Raw genomic sequence first — 14,266 nt, 5'->3', positions numbered from 1 at the left:
TTTTCTTTTTTTTTTTTTTTTTGCAGCATTTTGCGTGTTTGTTTCTCTCTTTTGTCTCTCTTTCTCTCTCTACCTTTTTTTTTTTTTTTGCTTCCAATCAAGAAGGGGAACAAGGATCCATTTTCTTTTTCTTTTCCGAGGGACCCTTTATATATACATATATAAAGGAGGGGAAACAATTCCTTGACTGTTTTTTACTGGGCTTATGGCGTCTCTTTCAGAGGAGATTCAGAGATTGTCCGAGCTTTTTGCCAGCGGTGCCCTTTCCAAGGAAGAGTTTAAGGCAGCCAAGGAGGTCACAATCAAGAGTTACACACCGCTTGCAGCAACAGCTCCCCTGTTAGGCGAGGTGGGAAGAAGCAGGGAGGAAGCTGAGGTTCATGCTCCATTTCCAAATGTCAACATTAGCGAATTTGGTGAAGATGCCGCTGGTCAACCCCAACGGGAAAAGGCATACACTGTTCTTGAAAAGATTCTGCGTAATCTTCTTCAGTTTCCTGGAGAAGAGAAATACAGACGTCTACGTCTTAGCAATCCAGTCTTGCATTCTCAGTTGTTTTCGGTTCCTGGTGCCATGGGGTTTCTGCAGTCCATTGGATTTGCGAGGTGTGCGTCTGATGATGGGGATGGCGACGAGTGGTTGCGGCTTCCGGGGATGCCCTGTCGACCTTTTTTGGAGGAAGGATTGAGGGCAATCCATTTCCTACGGACGCGCAGTCAAGAAGTCGTGGCACGCAACCAGGATTTTCTGCGCTTGCGTCGTACTTTGAGTCTGGAGGTGCGCCGTGAACGCTGCGAAAAGGCAAAGGCTGTGGGGGAACTGCGCTCATACATTGTGAGCGAATTTTGCTCGGACGACGTCGGTGATGGGCTTTATTCGTCCCAAGTAAACCTGGACAAACTGGAAACCATTCTGACAAACGTGCTTCGCTGCCCGTCGGAGGCCAAGTACCGGAGGCTGCGGCTGGGCAACCCGGCGGTATACGCGGCAGTTTTGCAACAGCGCGGGGGAATGGAGGTGCTTGCCGAATGCGCAGGGGGCGAAATGGTGGAGGAGGCGGGGGAAGCGTTTCTTCTGCTTCGTGAGGGCACAGTAACAGAGGGAAAGCTTCGGTGCGCTCTTCAGGCTGTACACGCAGCGCGTTTGGCGGTCCGGGAAGTCCAGGAGAAGACAGAACAGCGGGTGCGCGAGGAGGCTCGAGCGGCGGTACGCAGCCAGGCGCGGCTGGAAAGAGAAATGGAGCTCCGCCGGCATTGCCCGCAACACAACTCCGAGGGGGCAGAATTGTGCGAGGAAACCCAGCGAGTGGGGGGGCGCCGCGTTCCGGTCGCGGAGGCGCTGCGTTTTCTCATGGGAAAGGGACGAGCCGAGGAGGAGGAGGAGGAGGAAGACTGAGATTGGAGTGCTGCTGTTTTATTGTTGACAATAAGCTTCTATTTTGATTGCCTTGTCGCTGCTGGGTTTATTCTGTCCATCTTGCTTTTTTTCTCGTATTTGTCTCCGGCCGTTTCTCTCGCGCTGTCGAGTGAGCGCGAGCACCGCTGTGGAAGGAGGCAAAGAAGAGGAAGAAGAAAAATAAAAAAAGAAAGGGTGCAAGGGAGGACGCCGCAAAACCTTGTCTTTTCTTTTGGCTCTCTTTTCTGTCCGCCTGCCAAAACCCCTGCACAGGGAAGGTGCTTTTTTTCTACGCATATTTATTTCCGCGGTAAATTTATGTGCCATTTCTTTTTTATTTCTTTTTTATTTTTTTATTTTTTATTTTTTTTATTTTTTATTTTTATTTTTTGTGCCGAAGTTATGAGTGATGATGCAGGGGAATGATTCAGCCAAATCATTTCTTGAAAAGCTTAAATACGGTGGGTCCAATACCGCATTTATTGATAATTCCGCACCACCGGATGCGGATGGAATTATTGTGCGCCGGCTTGAAAGACAATATGCGAGTGAGCCATTGTCGGTGTTGGGGATAAAAATTAGTGATGATGGGGAGGTTTTGTCGACAGAAAATGGCTCTCCAGCCGCAAAAGCCAACATATTGCCCCACTACATGATTATTTATGTGAATAATCAGTTTGTTGGCTGTCGCGCTGATTTTGAGGATATTGCGGCTCAACACCTTACATTAATAATTAAGCTTCAGACAACCAGCGCCATGTCTGAGTTGATGGCAAAAATTTTGGATGATGAAGAAAAGGCAGAGACTGAAAACGGAAAGCCAAGCACAGACATCAATGAACTTCTCCGTACGACCCCGAGATATGGTTTTCTGTCGGCGGAGCATCCAATGTTTCTTAGGTGGAACCACCGAATTCAAACACAAAGGGAGGCGAGACAACTTCTTCGTCAGGCCACACGAGAGGCAGAGGAACAGTTAGCGAAAGAGGCCTTTGAAAAAATACGACGGGAGTTGGAGGCAGAGGAGGCGAAGCAACGTGAATCGCAACAAGTGGCACAACCGGCTGTGAATCCTGTTCCGGTTCCCGCACCGAAGCCGACGGAAGAATTTCTTTTAAAACACGTTCAGGATGAAAGTTCGTTTGGTCGGGTGGAGGAAGTCACTGAGAAGATGGATGAGGTCCAGGAAGAAGCCTCCGCTGAGGAGTTGTTGAAGCTCATTGGGGCTCAACCGAATGAAGAAAAGGCGCCTGTAAATAAAGTTCCTGAAAACGATGGTGAGGTGCGCTTTTTCATCATTCCAACGGAGGAATATAAACTTTCTAATGGAATGATTGCAACGATCAGTGTAAAGAAGAGGAGCGGTCCTTTTCCTAAACCACCCCCGGGGAAACCTCCAAAGGGACTTCGAGGACTCGCAGTTAATAAACCAAATGGCGCTGTAACTTCAATAAAAAGTTTTCAAAGTGATGTGGTTTGCTCTTTTTGTTATTTGCGTGGTCATAACGTAGATGAATGTGCGGAGAAAAAAGAACAAGAAAGAAGGCTCGCATTTGTTCCTAAAGAACGTCAAATATGTCGTGATTATTTGAGGGGTCGATGTTTGCGATCCGATTGCATGATGCGACATGTTTCAAAGCATAGTCAAGGCCGAATTTCCCCACCTCGAAAAAGAGACCGTGAAAGGCGCCATAGAAGCCGAAGCAGACATCACCGTGGAGGAAGCCGAAGACGGCATCACGATGGCCGGCACAGAGGCCATAGAAGTCGTGGTGTCTCTACTGAGCGTCACCGTCGTCGAAGGTGATGGACGTTCATTTTTTATATTGTTTTCTTTTTTTTCTTTTTTTTCCCACCCCCCTATGGATAGAAATAAGCTTTGGTTTATATAAATATATACATATATATATATATATGTCTGTGTGGGTGTGTGCGTGCGTGCTGTTGACATGGACGTTGGAATTTTCTTTCCACTTTTTTTTATTTTTAGTTTTCTCAATTTATCAAATTTACTTTTTTTTTTTTTTTTCCTTTTCTACTGTCTATCCCTTTCCAAGCGTTAGATGATGAAGCATCAGGTGGTACAATATGTTGATGATGATGCATCCCTATGGAGCGACAATGGTTGCATTCATCGATAAGGTGGTCTGAAATATTCTCTCTTTTTCTCTTTCTCTCTTTCTTTTTTTTTACTTTTGGCCGATATGGAACGATCATTTGCAAACGTGCCATTTTTCACCACGGGTTTTAAAGTTTTGTGATGTGGACACGCAAATCGCAAGACACCTTCTCTGCAGTGGAACTGTGGGGGGATTTCTGCGTTCTGTCCACTTTTTTTTTTTCTTTTGTTTGTTTGCCACTTTGTGCATTATTTATTTTTTATTTTTTGCCAATTTGTTGTTAAAGGGGTCATTTTGCTCGGATATGCGTGGTGGCTTTAGAAGGGGGCGGTTTGACAGGCTTCCACAACCAGGGGCGGTGAACAGCTATTCCGAGGCAATTTATCCACCTCGTGTGTACCATTACTACACCCAACAATCTGGCGTTGCCGCTTCTTCTTCGGCGGGAGTCATCGTGCCAAGCATTGACGATGGAGTCGGTGAAACACGTGGACGAGAGGCAATTCCACAGGGTGTTGGCCCAGTGATGGATAAAAAGTCTCCGCCATTACTCCGTGACTTTGTTGGTTGCTTTATTGATGGCAATCAACATGTGGCCAATTCTCGTGCCTTCGCCGTTTTGGATTCGGGGAAAGAACCTCTCAATGTGCTTCATTATCCAACATTACTTGGAATTAACAGAAAAGATGAGGACGCAGGGGCCCCCATAGCGGATAAAAACGCAGCACATGTTTCTACCGCTGGAGATCACGACATACGTCGCTGGGAGGATTCATTGGGACTTCCAGCTGAACTCAGAATATATGGACTGGCAAAATCTACTGGCGACATGTCAACTGCCGCGGTGGATCGTCTTCGCATTCGTCCTTCCAAACGAAAACGCATCGTGAAGCCGATACGACGAGGGACGAAGGTGGTTGTTCTCCCTCTTGCTGGCACCGAAGACGCTCAGGAGATTAAAAAATTAAGGCGAATTGTAGGCGAAGAGGAGGAAACTGAAGTTGGGAATAGGGCGCAACCAAAGCGCGAGAACGACGACCGGAACGAGGAGGGAAGTGGTGGTTTTGACAGAGAGGATGATGAGGCGTCATTGTCCTATAATATCGATGACGATGACGACGGCGGTGATTTGGATGGGCCCGAGGGAAGCGGGGGTGAGGACGATTTTTTTTGATTTCACAGTATGCCGTTAACGGCCGATGATTTTGAAATCAAGTCACTTTTTTTTTTTGTTTTTATTTTCTACGGGGCATGTCGCCTTCATTTGCTTATTTATTTAACGAAACAAGAATCATGATTATTTTTTCTTCTTTTTTTTCTTTTTTGGACGCCATTACATTAGATATCTGCCATGAGCGCAAAGGTCCCGAAGCTTTTTAACAAGTGGTCCTACGAGAACCTCCAGACGACGGAGATTGCTCTCAGCGACCACATTTCGAAGACGGCAACGTATGTGCCCCACTCCGCTGGCCGCTGGCAAAAGAAGCGATTTCGCAAGGCACGCATCCCTATTGTGGAGCGCCTGACGAATGGCCTGATGTTCAAGGGCCGCGGCAATGGCAAGAAGCTTCAGGCTGTGCGTCTTGTGAAGCACACGCTCGAGATCATTCACCTGCTGACCGACCAGAACCCCTTGCAGGTGGTGATTGACGCCGTGTCCAAGGGTGCGCCGCGTGAGGACTCGACTCGTGTGGGATCGGGTGGTGTGGTGCGTCGCCAGGCCGTCGATGTGTCGCCGATGCGTCGTGTGAACGAGGCGATCTACCTAATGTGCAAGGGTGCCCGCGAGGCTGCTTTCCGCAACCTCAAGACACTGCCTGAGTGTCTTGCCGATGAGATTGTGAACGCGTCGAAGGGCAGCTCCAACTCTTATGCCATCAAGAAGAAGGATGAGGTGGAGCGTGTTGCCAAGGCCAATCGGTAAAGAATAGGGCGGAATCAATGCAATGAATCTTTGGTGTTTTTTGTTTTGTTTTTTTTACATTTTTTATTTTACCGCTTGTCTTTTCTTTTTGCTGTGCGTGTTGTCTACTGACAATTTTCTCCGTGGAAGATGTCATTTTGTTAAGGTGTGCTGTTGGTTGACGCGTCGTTGTCTTTTATTTTTCTTGAGTTGGGACTAGGAAAAAGGGATAAGTGATGAGCGCAAAGGTCCCGAAGCTTTTCAACAAGTGGTCCTACGAGAACCTCCAGACGACGGAGATTGCTCTCAGCGACCACATTTCGAAGACGGCAACGTATGTGCCCCACTCCGCTGGCCGCTGGCAAAAGAAGCGATTTCGCAAGGCACGCATCCCTATTGTGGAGCGCCTGACGAATGGCCTGATGTTCAAGGGCCGCGGCAATGGCAAGAAGCTTCAGGCTGTGCGTCTTGTGAAGCACACGCTCGAGATCATTCACCTGCTGACCGACCAGAACCCCTTGCAGGTGGTGATTGACGCCGTGTCCAAGGGTGCGCCGCGTGAGGACTCGACTCGTGTGGGATCGGGTGGTGTGGTGCGTCGCCAGGCCGTCGATGTGTCGCCGATGCGTCGTGTGAACGAGGCGATCTACCTAATGTGCAAGGGTGCCCGCGAGGCTGCTTTCCGCAACCTCAAGACACTGCCTGAGTGTCTTGCCGATGAGATTGTGAACGCGTCGAAGGGCAGCTCCAACTCTTATGCCATCAAGAAGAAGGATGAGGTGGAGCGTGTTGCCAAGGCCAATCGGTAAAGAATAGGTCGGTTTGTCAATTCACTGTCGTCTTTCTTCCTGTCCCCAATCGGCTGTTTTTTTTTAATTTAATTTTTTTTTTTTTTTTTTTTGGTTTGTTTAACTTTATGTACCTGCACACGGGCATAAGTGTGAGCGCGAAGCGCCTGCTGAAGGACACAGAGGTCATTTCTTTCTGTTGTTTTTGCCTTTCCCCCCCCTCTTTATGAATAGTTGTGGTGCTTTGTTGCAAGGTGGAGTGTGGGTTTTGGGGGTTTTGTGCTTGTACGGGATGGTTTTCGGCAATGCACAGGATATTTTTGCCCAGTCTTTACAAGAAGAGCGTCTTGCAAAACTTTGTGATGACAACGCGTTTGTAAATGTGGCGGAGGTTTTTAAGCGGCAGCGTCGTGATGGGGCTCTCGTGAACGCTGTGGATATAGAGATGAACTTTCTGGAACCGAGCGCTGATTTTTCTTCCGCGCCGCCACGGGTTCACCTCAGCCGTTGTCTGATGGAGCAGCATCGTGCTTACACCAGGGCGCTGGAGGAGGACTGGCGCGATCACAGGAAAGAAGATGGCGCGTCTGCAGCTGGGCCCTCTTCTTCTTCTTATTCCTCATCAGAGGATGGCGACACGGACATGACCACAAATCGTGTCAAGCGGCCCCGTGACTTTGAAAGTCGTTCTCGGGGGAGGAAAAAGCAAGCACGAGTGGAGCTGCATGTTGGAGGCGTTCATGCCAACAAAATATCTGTCAATATGGTGCAAACTGTTAGCGACGTGGGGCGAGAGCGTCGGAATCTTGGCGGGTGGTTGCAGTCACGGCGATCCGTCCCTTTGGAGTTGACCATGCCAGGGCCGAGCTACATGGCAATGGCAGCGCCACCACCTTTACACGTTGGTGGGTATCATCTTTGCTCGGTATGTCTTCTTCCTGCGAGCTACAAGTGTGTGCGCTGTCGTGGAGCGTTGTTTTGCTCAATCAAGTGCCACGTGACGCACGATGCAACACGTTGCATGAAATTCATTGTCTGAAAGGGCTAAAAAAAACAACAACAACACGGATTGTGGGATTTGACGAAGTGAATATATATATATATATTGCCTTTAGGGTGGGGATTGCTGGTGTCAAACTTTGCCCGCTGTTTTCCCTTTCCCAAGAAGGAGTTGTGGAGATTTGACACCTTTTTTCCCCTTACACGCACTTTTTTTTGACTTTTTATTCCACCATTGGGCAGTTTGGCTACACATTTTGACTGGCCTCTCAGCTTGCTATACCTGTCATATCGTTTTTTTTCTTTTTTTGTGTGCCATTGTGCTTTTACAGGAGCGTCCGGTAAAGAGAAAAGAAAAAAGGATGCTCGGCGTTAACCAACTGAGCGGCTCTGCTTTGTTTAGTCGTGCGTTTGACTCGACGATAGTTCGTGAGGACCTTCTGAGCCAAAATACACCGCGTCAGCTCTCTGCGCTTCAGCAGGTGGTCGCCTTTATGACTATAGGAAGAGACATGTCCGGGCACTTTAGTGACATCGCTCCTCTATGTTCATCTACAAATCTTGCTATTAAACGTCTTGTATACTTGTATCTCATGCACAACAGTCATGCCCAGCCGCAAAAGGCAGTATTGCAGGCCGGGGTCTTTGTGAAGGATACAGTTAATGACTCGCCACTTATTCGTGGGGCGGCGTTGCGTACGATGACGTCTCTCCTGGTTCCCGTTATGGTGGATTTTATCACCGCCCCTCTTCAACGCTGCTTAGAGGACAGTGATCCGTACGTCCGCCGCATCGCCGCCTTTGGCACTCTTAAACTATTTTACATTGCCCCAAACGTTTGCGAAGAGCTTGGACTTTTGGAGAAGCTGAAGAACCAGCTCCATGATGAAAATGCGTGTGTGGTAGCATCAGCCGTGGCAGCCATTTTGGAACTTCGTCAGCGGCATGCTCCGATTTCTCTTGAGGAGGCTATTGTAGAAAACGTTTCTCGTCTGCTTGAGGCTGCCAGTGATGCCCCGGGTTGGTACCAGCATTATCTTATTGAGGGAGTTGCAGTTGCCTTTAAGAACAATTCACTCATGTTGGATATGGAGAGGGCTGAAAAGATTATTGATGGTGTAATGCCTTTTCTTTCTTCTTTTAATGTTGCTACCGTTATGTCAGCAGTCAAGGCTATGACGTCATTTCTGCTACAAGCATCTGCTCTCTTTACACTGACTGCCCATGGAAATGATGGTTCCAATAAAGATAAGGCGTCTCAACTGCGGGACAGGTACGGTCCCAGGTTGGTTGGAGCATGCGTGTCTTTGTTATATGAATGTTCTCTTGAGGTGCGATATGCGGCGTTTCGCAACATCCGTTTGCTTTTGAAGACTGGCCTGTTTTTTTTTTTTAAGCGTCATTTAGGTCCCTTCTTTGTCAAGTATGATGACCCGATTTACATCAAGCTGGAAAAGTCTGAGCTGCTCCTTGAGCTCGCCGATATTGAAGTAGGGGAGATAATTCTCTCAGAGTTTGCGGCCTATGCCTCCGACGCGGATGAGGAGTTGGTTCGAAAGGCAGTGCGTCTTATTGGGTTTCTCGCGGCGAAGTTAGAACCCCTGGCGGAACAGTGTGTCGAAAGGCTTTTGGGTCTCATTGATACCGGCATGATTCACGTTGTGCAGGAAGCGGCAGTTGTGGTGCAGACCATTTTGCGACGTTATCCTAACCGCTTTCTCCGTGTTGTGAGAAAACTTTGTGAGATTTTGGACGAGCTGCGGAGCCCCGAGTCCAAAGCCGCCGTCGTGTGGGTGCTTGGCGACCACGCCGAACACGTGGAAAATGCGGGGGACATACTGGAGATGTGTGCAGAGTCTTTTTCCACCCAGCCGGAGATTGTGCAGTTTGCACTTCTCACTGCCGCTATGAAAATTTATCTTTCTAGCGAATGCAAAGACATGGGGCGTAGCACGAATTTCCTTCAACGCGTGCTTTCCATGGCGACGCAGTCGCCGCGGCCAGATGTACGTGATCGCGCTTTCATGTATTGGCGCCTTGTTACGAGCGACACTGAGGCGGCAAAAAAACTTATTCTCACCTTCTCGAAGGGTGTATCATTTACCATGGCAGATACACTGGAGAAACGCCGACTGCAGAGCTTTTTGACGGACGTTGGAAGTCTTACGGCGGTGCTGCATCGCCCACTGCATCTCATATACAGCAACGAGACGGGCCTGAACGAAAACGACGAGGAAGAGGAAGATGCGGGGGATCATTTTGGGGAGAAATTAATTCGACGTGTAGTTTGTGATGATGAGATGGCAGGTTCAATGGCTAATAACCTTGTTAGCAAGGGGCCCAACATTCGAGACAAGGAATCCATGCATGTAGCCTTGCCAGCAGACGAGGGCAACGGGCTGGAGGTGCGTATGTGTTGGTCGCAGCTTGGCAACAAGCTGCTGCTAAACTGCCACTTCTCTCTTGTTTCCGGGGAAGGATACACACGACATGCCGTTGTACGTGCGCTTCAAATCAATAGGAACATACATGCACTTGGTTTGGCGCAAGAATGCCCTGTTGTGGAGCTTGAGGTAGGGGAGAAGGAACCAGAAACACTACAACTGATGACAGGTACCAACAACGAGAAATCACCAATGCGTGATCTGCTCGTCGCAGTCAACGCCGATCCAATCGGTACCCGTTATTTTCTTGCACCTACGGTTCCGCCCGCCATGCTGCTACTTCCTGCTGCAAGCATCGACTATGGTTTTTTTGCCCAACAATTTCGGCAGCTTCATGCACCGTCGTGGACGATGCCCACGACGCTCACACCAACGCGAACTGATCAAACGCGTTACACTGCAAATGCCCTTCGACTCCACGGCTTAAATCTTGTCTACACGAGCAAACTACACGGGTCAGGCATTGTGCGGCTCTTCATTTCAGCGGAAACCATTGCTGCCCAAAAACTCTTCATGGAGGCCGCAATCCAAGATGACCTCGTGGTATATCTCGGCGTGCGGTGCAAAGACGCGCAGGTGCCACCTGTTTTTGGCGCATACACGTTAAGCGTGCTTTCAGCAGCAGAAATTTAATTAGCACCGGCTAACCCCTTGCGGCACAAAACAACACCGAAAAAGACAAATAATAATGTAAAACTATGTGTCTGCGTACGGTTAGACAGCCTTGTGGCGGGGAACACTGGAAACAGTAGCAAAAAAAAAAAGTTACCCAAAAGTGCAAAAAACAAATAACAACAACGAGAAAAAGGCATTAATTTCTGCTTCAATAAGAGTAATCATACTGTAGGGTGACGCCAAGCAGAAAATACACTCTTTAAATTGACTCTAATCCTTTCTCTTCCTGCTTGTTTATTTTGACCAAAGAAGCTCTCAACATTCGAAAAAAAAAAAAAATCATCTTTTTTAAAATTCAGCATTATTAAAAAAAAAAAAAAAATAAAGGAAAAAAAAGGCATTATGGAATCCAAAAAGTTTGTTTACTACTTTGGCGGCCAGAAGGCTGACGGCAATCGCGACATGAAGGAGCTCCTTGGTGGCAAGGGTGCAAACCTTGCCGAAATGGTGAACCTTGGCATCCCCGTTCCGCCCGGCTTTACGATCACAACGGAGGTGTGCGGCATATACCAGAAAACCAAGGGCTTGCCACAGGAGGTGGTGGAGCAGGTGAAGGCAAACGTGCGCCGCGTCGAGGCGGATATGGGCACAAATTTTGGCGACGTGGAGAATCCGCTGCTCTTTTCTGTGCGCTCCGGCGCCGCCGCATCGATGCCAGGAATGATGGACACCGTTTTGAACCTTGGTATGAACAAGGCGACGGCTGAGGCGTGGATCCGTCGTGCACCCCACCTTGAACGCTTTGTTTACGACTCGTACCGCCGTTTCATCACCATGTACGCCGATATCGTGATGCAGGTTGGCCGTGAGGACTTTGAGGAGGCTATTGGGCACATGAAGGAGAAGCGCGGCACAAAGTTTGACACAGACCTGACAGCGAAGGACCTGAAGGAACTCACAGAGGAATACTTGGTGCTATTTCAGCGCAAAACTGGATTCCCGTTTCCAGAGGATCCGATGACGCAACTCTTCGCCGCCATTAATGCCGTGTTCCGCAGCTGGGGCAACCCGCGTGCTGTGGTGTACCGCCGCCTGAACAACATCACTGGACTGCTTGGCACCGCTGTGAACGTGCAGGCGATGGTGTTTGGAAACATCAATGACCGCTCGGCCACCGGTGTTGCCTTTTCGCGAAGCCCCAGCACTGGCGAGAATTTCTTCTTTGGCGAGTACCTTGTGAATGCGCAGGGCGAGGACGTGGTTGCTGGCATTCGCACGCCACAGCAGATTGGTCAGAGCCTTTCACTCCGATGGGCAAAGAGCCATGGCGTGAGTGAGGAGGAGCGCCGCCACCGCTATCCGTCGATGGAGGAGACAATGCCGGAGAACTATCGGCTTCTGTGCGAGATTCGCGCGAAACTGGAGAATCACTATCGCGATATGCAGGACATTGAGTTCACCGTGCAAGATGGCCGCCTATGGATGCTGCAATGCCGCAACGGCAAACGCACGATTCATGCGGCGGTGCGTGTCGCCATTGATATGGTGCGTGAGGGTCTCATCACGAAGGAGGAGGCTGTGCTGCGCATTGACCCTTTGCAGGTGGACCACCTGATGCACCCGAACATTGAGCCTGGCGCGGCAAAGAGCAACAAACCGATTGGCAAGGGTCTCGCAGCGAGCCCTGGTGCTGCTGTGGGCCAGATCGTGTTTGACGCGGATTCTGCAAAGGAGTGGAGCGCGCGCGGCAAGAAAGTAATCATGGTGCGCCTTGAGACCTCACCGGAGGACCTCGCAGGAATGGATGCGGCGCGCGGCATCCTGACTGCACGTGGTGGCATGACGTCCCACGCAGCTGTGGTGGCCCGCGGCATGGGCAAGTGCTGCGTCTCTGGCTGCGGCGATCTGGTGATCAAGGGCAAGCAGTTTACGTTGAGCGGCCGTGTGTTCCGCGAGGGTGATTATATCACGCTTGATGGTTCTAAGGGTCTCATTTATGCCGGTCAATTGAAACTGCAGTCACCGGACCTGAAGGGCGACTTTGAGACGATTTTGGAGTGGTGTCGTGAGGTGAAGCGCCTGGGCGTGCGCGCCAACGCGGACACACCGAATGATGCGGCTAAGGCTCGCAGCTTTGGCGCGGAGGGTGTTGGTCTCTGCCGCACTGAACACATGTTTTTTGAGGGCAGCCGCATTGACGCTATCCGGGAAATGATTCTTGCTGACACACTGGAGGGTCGCAAGGCTGCTATTCAAAAGCTGCTGCCCGTGCAGCGCGGCGACTTTTTGGGCATTTTCAGGACAATGAAAGGCTTGCCGGTGACAATCCGTCTGCTGGACCCCCCGCTGCACGAGTTTGTACCTCACGAGGATGCGGCGCAGGCGGAGCTTGCAAAAAAGATGAATGTTTCTGCGGAGAAGATCCGCAACCGTGTGAAGTCGCTGCATGAGATGAACCCCATGCTCGGCCATCGCGGCTGCCGCCTGGGCATCACGTATCCCGAAGTCTACAACATGCAGGTGCAGGCTATAATGGAAGCTGCGGTTGCGGTGAGCAAGGAGGGTTGCAAGGTCATTCCGGAGATCATGATTCCGCTGGTTGGCAAGAAAGAGGAACTGACTTTCACGAAGCAGCAGGCGGTGAAGACGGCTGAGGAGACCCTTGCGGCTGCGGGCCAACGCGTGGACTACATTGTGGGCACAATGATTGAGGTGCCACGTGCTGCTATCACGGCTGATCAGATTGCAGAGGAAGCAGACTTCTTTTCGTTCGGTACCAACGATCTGACACAGATGGGCTGCGGCTTTTCGCGCGACGACGCCGGCTCCTTCCTGCGCCATTACTGCAGTTTGGGCATCTACAGCAAGGATCCATTCGAGTCAATTGACCAGGAAGGCGTTGGTGAGCTTATGCGTATCGCCGTCCAGAAGGGCCGTCGTGTGAAGCCGATGCTGAAGATGGGTATCTGCGGGGAGCACGGTGGCGACCCAACGACGATTGGATTCTGTCACAAGGTCGGCCTGAACTATGTCTCGTGCTCCCCGTTTCGTGTGCCGGTCGCCACTGTGGCCGCTGCTCACGCCGCACTGAAGGAAAAAAGGCAAATGGAGCAAAAATACAAGGCGATCGCCGCCAAGCTGTAGAAGGATTTTGAGGCATTACGGTGCGATGTACGCATATATATGTATATATGTATTCTTTTTTAAAGCAACGCGTTTTACAATATTTACTGTGAGACTCTTAATGAGCAAAGGGGGAAAGCAGACATGAGGGAGGGTCGGATAAATATTTTTGTTTTCTTGTTTACATTTGTCCTTTGCACCTGTGTATGTGCGTGCACTGGCATTTGGTGGGGTTGGCGGTTCTCCGGGAGATATGAAGGTAATTGGACAAAGAAAATAAGAAAGGGAAACAGGGAATCAGATGTTTTGTCGAAGAAGAACAGGGAGCATTATTATGCGTTTGCCTTTTTTCCCTGGCAATTGCTCTTGATGGCATTTCTGTCTCTCCTTTGACGGGGGATCGTAGGAGATAACTGTGAAAGTGGACCGAATTGTGTGCTCATTTATTGGATGTGCCTTTTTGGCACGGATTAATCCACGAAATTGTTTTCCGGCTGACGTTCATATGGGCGTTTGTTCCACAATGGGTGCGTCTTTTCTGAGTCATCTTCATTTTTTTTTATCATTACTTTTTTTATAGTGGTTAATTGTTACAATTTTTTTTTTGGTAGCGTTTTTTTTTTTTTTGCGCGTTTATCTGCGGGGTTTTTGTGGCGAAGCCTTTGCATTTGTTTCAATTTGTTTTTAGTCGCAACGATGTTGACTATCCGAAGCTTTTTTATTTTATTTGCAGAATCCTTAGTTTTATCACTTTCTTCTTTCTTTCTTTTTTTTTTTTTTTTTTAAGGAGTTGGTGGATGCAAGACGACGGGTGAATGAGGTGCAAGGAGGCATGAGGTGGTAAATAAAACGGTGTTGGGTGGTGGGGTCAATAAGAA

The 14,266-nt window shown here is 49.4% G+C and overlaps 8 protein-coding genes across 8 annotated transcripts, besides 16 other annotated features; all 8 read left to right on the top strand.

The window, feature by feature from the left end:
- Window positions 1–89: a sequence feature (A-rich).
- Window positions 1–271: part of a sequence feature (haploid, Esmeraldo-like haplotype) that runs on past the window's edge.
- Tc00.1047053510101.210 (hypothetical protein, conserved) lies at window positions 206–1,396 on the top strand (the record flags this gene model as incomplete). The annotated part of the gene is made up of 1 exon (XM_816139.1): window positions 206–1,396. One exon carries the CDS (start codon window positions 206–208, stop codon window positions 1,394–1,396), a length of 1,191 nt encoding a protein of 396 aa, XP_821232.1.
- Window positions 272–349: a sequence feature (haploid, non-Esmeraldo-like haplotype).
- Window positions 350–11,566: a sequence feature (heterozygous, Esmeraldo-like haplotype).
- Window positions 1,370–1,392: a microsatellite.
- Window positions 1,548–1,590: a sequence feature (CT-rich).
- Window positions 1,728–1,786: a microsatellite.
- Window positions 1,806–3,203, top strand: Tc00.1047053510101.200 (hypothetical protein, conserved; the record flags this gene model as incomplete). Its single annotated transcript, XM_816138.1, has 1 exon — window positions 1,806–3,203. One exon carries the CDS (start codon window positions 1,806–1,808, stop codon window positions 3,201–3,203), a length of 1,398 nt encoding a protein of 465 aa, XP_821231.1.
- Window positions 3,282–3,312: a microsatellite.
- Window positions 3,359–3,433: a sequence feature (A-rich).
- Window positions 3,552–3,585: a microsatellite.
- Window positions 3,764–3,784: a sequence feature (AT_rich).
- On the top strand, window positions 3,821–4,690 carry Tc00.1047053510101.190 (hypothetical protein, conserved; the record flags this gene model as incomplete). Its single annotated transcript, XM_816137.1, has 1 exon — window positions 3,821–4,690. One exon carries the CDS (start codon window positions 3,821–3,823, stop codon window positions 4,688–4,690), a length of 870 nt encoding a protein of 289 aa, XP_821230.1.
- On the top strand, window positions 4,868–5,440 carry Tc00.1047053510101.180 (40S ribosomal protein S5, putative; the record flags this gene model as incomplete). Its single annotated transcript, XM_816136.1, has 1 exon — window positions 4,868–5,440. One exon carries the CDS (start codon window positions 4,868–4,870, stop codon window positions 5,438–5,440), a length of 573 nt encoding a protein of 190 aa, XP_821229.1.
- Window positions 5,656–6,228, top strand: Tc00.1047053510101.170 (40S ribosomal protein S5, putative; the record flags this gene model as incomplete). Its single annotated transcript, XM_816135.1, has 1 exon — window positions 5,656–6,228. One exon carries the CDS (start codon window positions 5,656–5,658, stop codon window positions 6,226–6,228), a length of 573 nt encoding a protein of 190 aa, XP_821228.1.
- Window positions 6,285–6,320: a microsatellite.
- Window positions 6,500–7,246, top strand: Tc00.1047053510101.160 (hypothetical protein, conserved; the record flags this gene model as incomplete). The annotated part of the gene is made up of 1 exon (XM_816134.1): window positions 6,500–7,246. One exon carries the CDS (start codon window positions 6,500–6,502, stop codon window positions 7,244–7,246), a length of 747 nt encoding a protein of 248 aa, XP_821227.1.
- Window positions 7,569–10,283, top strand: Tc00.1047053510101.150 (adaptin-related protein-like, putative; the record flags this gene model as incomplete). The annotated part of the gene is made up of 1 exon (XM_816133.1): window positions 7,569–10,283. The coding sequence occupies one exon, from the start codon at window positions 7,569–7,571 to the stop codon at window positions 10,281–10,283; it is 2,715 nt and encodes a 904-aa protein (XP_821226.1).
- Window positions 10,632–10,661: a microsatellite.
- On the top strand, window positions 10,668–13,409 carry Tc00.1047053510101.140 (pyruvate phosphate dikinase, putative; the record flags this gene model as incomplete). Its single annotated transcript, XM_816132.1, has 1 exon — window positions 10,668–13,409. One exon carries the CDS (start codon window positions 10,668–10,670, stop codon window positions 13,407–13,409), a length of 2,742 nt encoding a protein of 913 aa, XP_821225.1.
- Window positions 11,567–11,811: a sequence feature (areas merged during assembly that could not be assigned to a particular haplotype. This can correspond to areas where the two haplotypes were merged or to regions with more than two copies in the genome that were merged during assembly.).
- Window positions 11,812–14,266: part of a sequence feature (heterozygous, Esmeraldo-like haplotype) that runs on past the window's edge.
- Window positions 14,140–14,172: a microsatellite.

This window comes from Trypanosoma cruzi, genomic scaffold, assembly GCF_000209065.1.
Source record: "Trypanosoma cruzi strain CL Brener 1047053516617 genomic scaffold, whole genome shotgun sequence".
Lineage (NCBI taxonomy): Eukaryota > Euglenozoa > Kinetoplastea > Trypanosomatida > Trypanosomatidae > Trypanosoma > Trypanosoma cruzi.
Note: the sequence above shows the minus strand (reverse complement) of the source record. Positions and strands in the feature narration are given on the sequence as shown.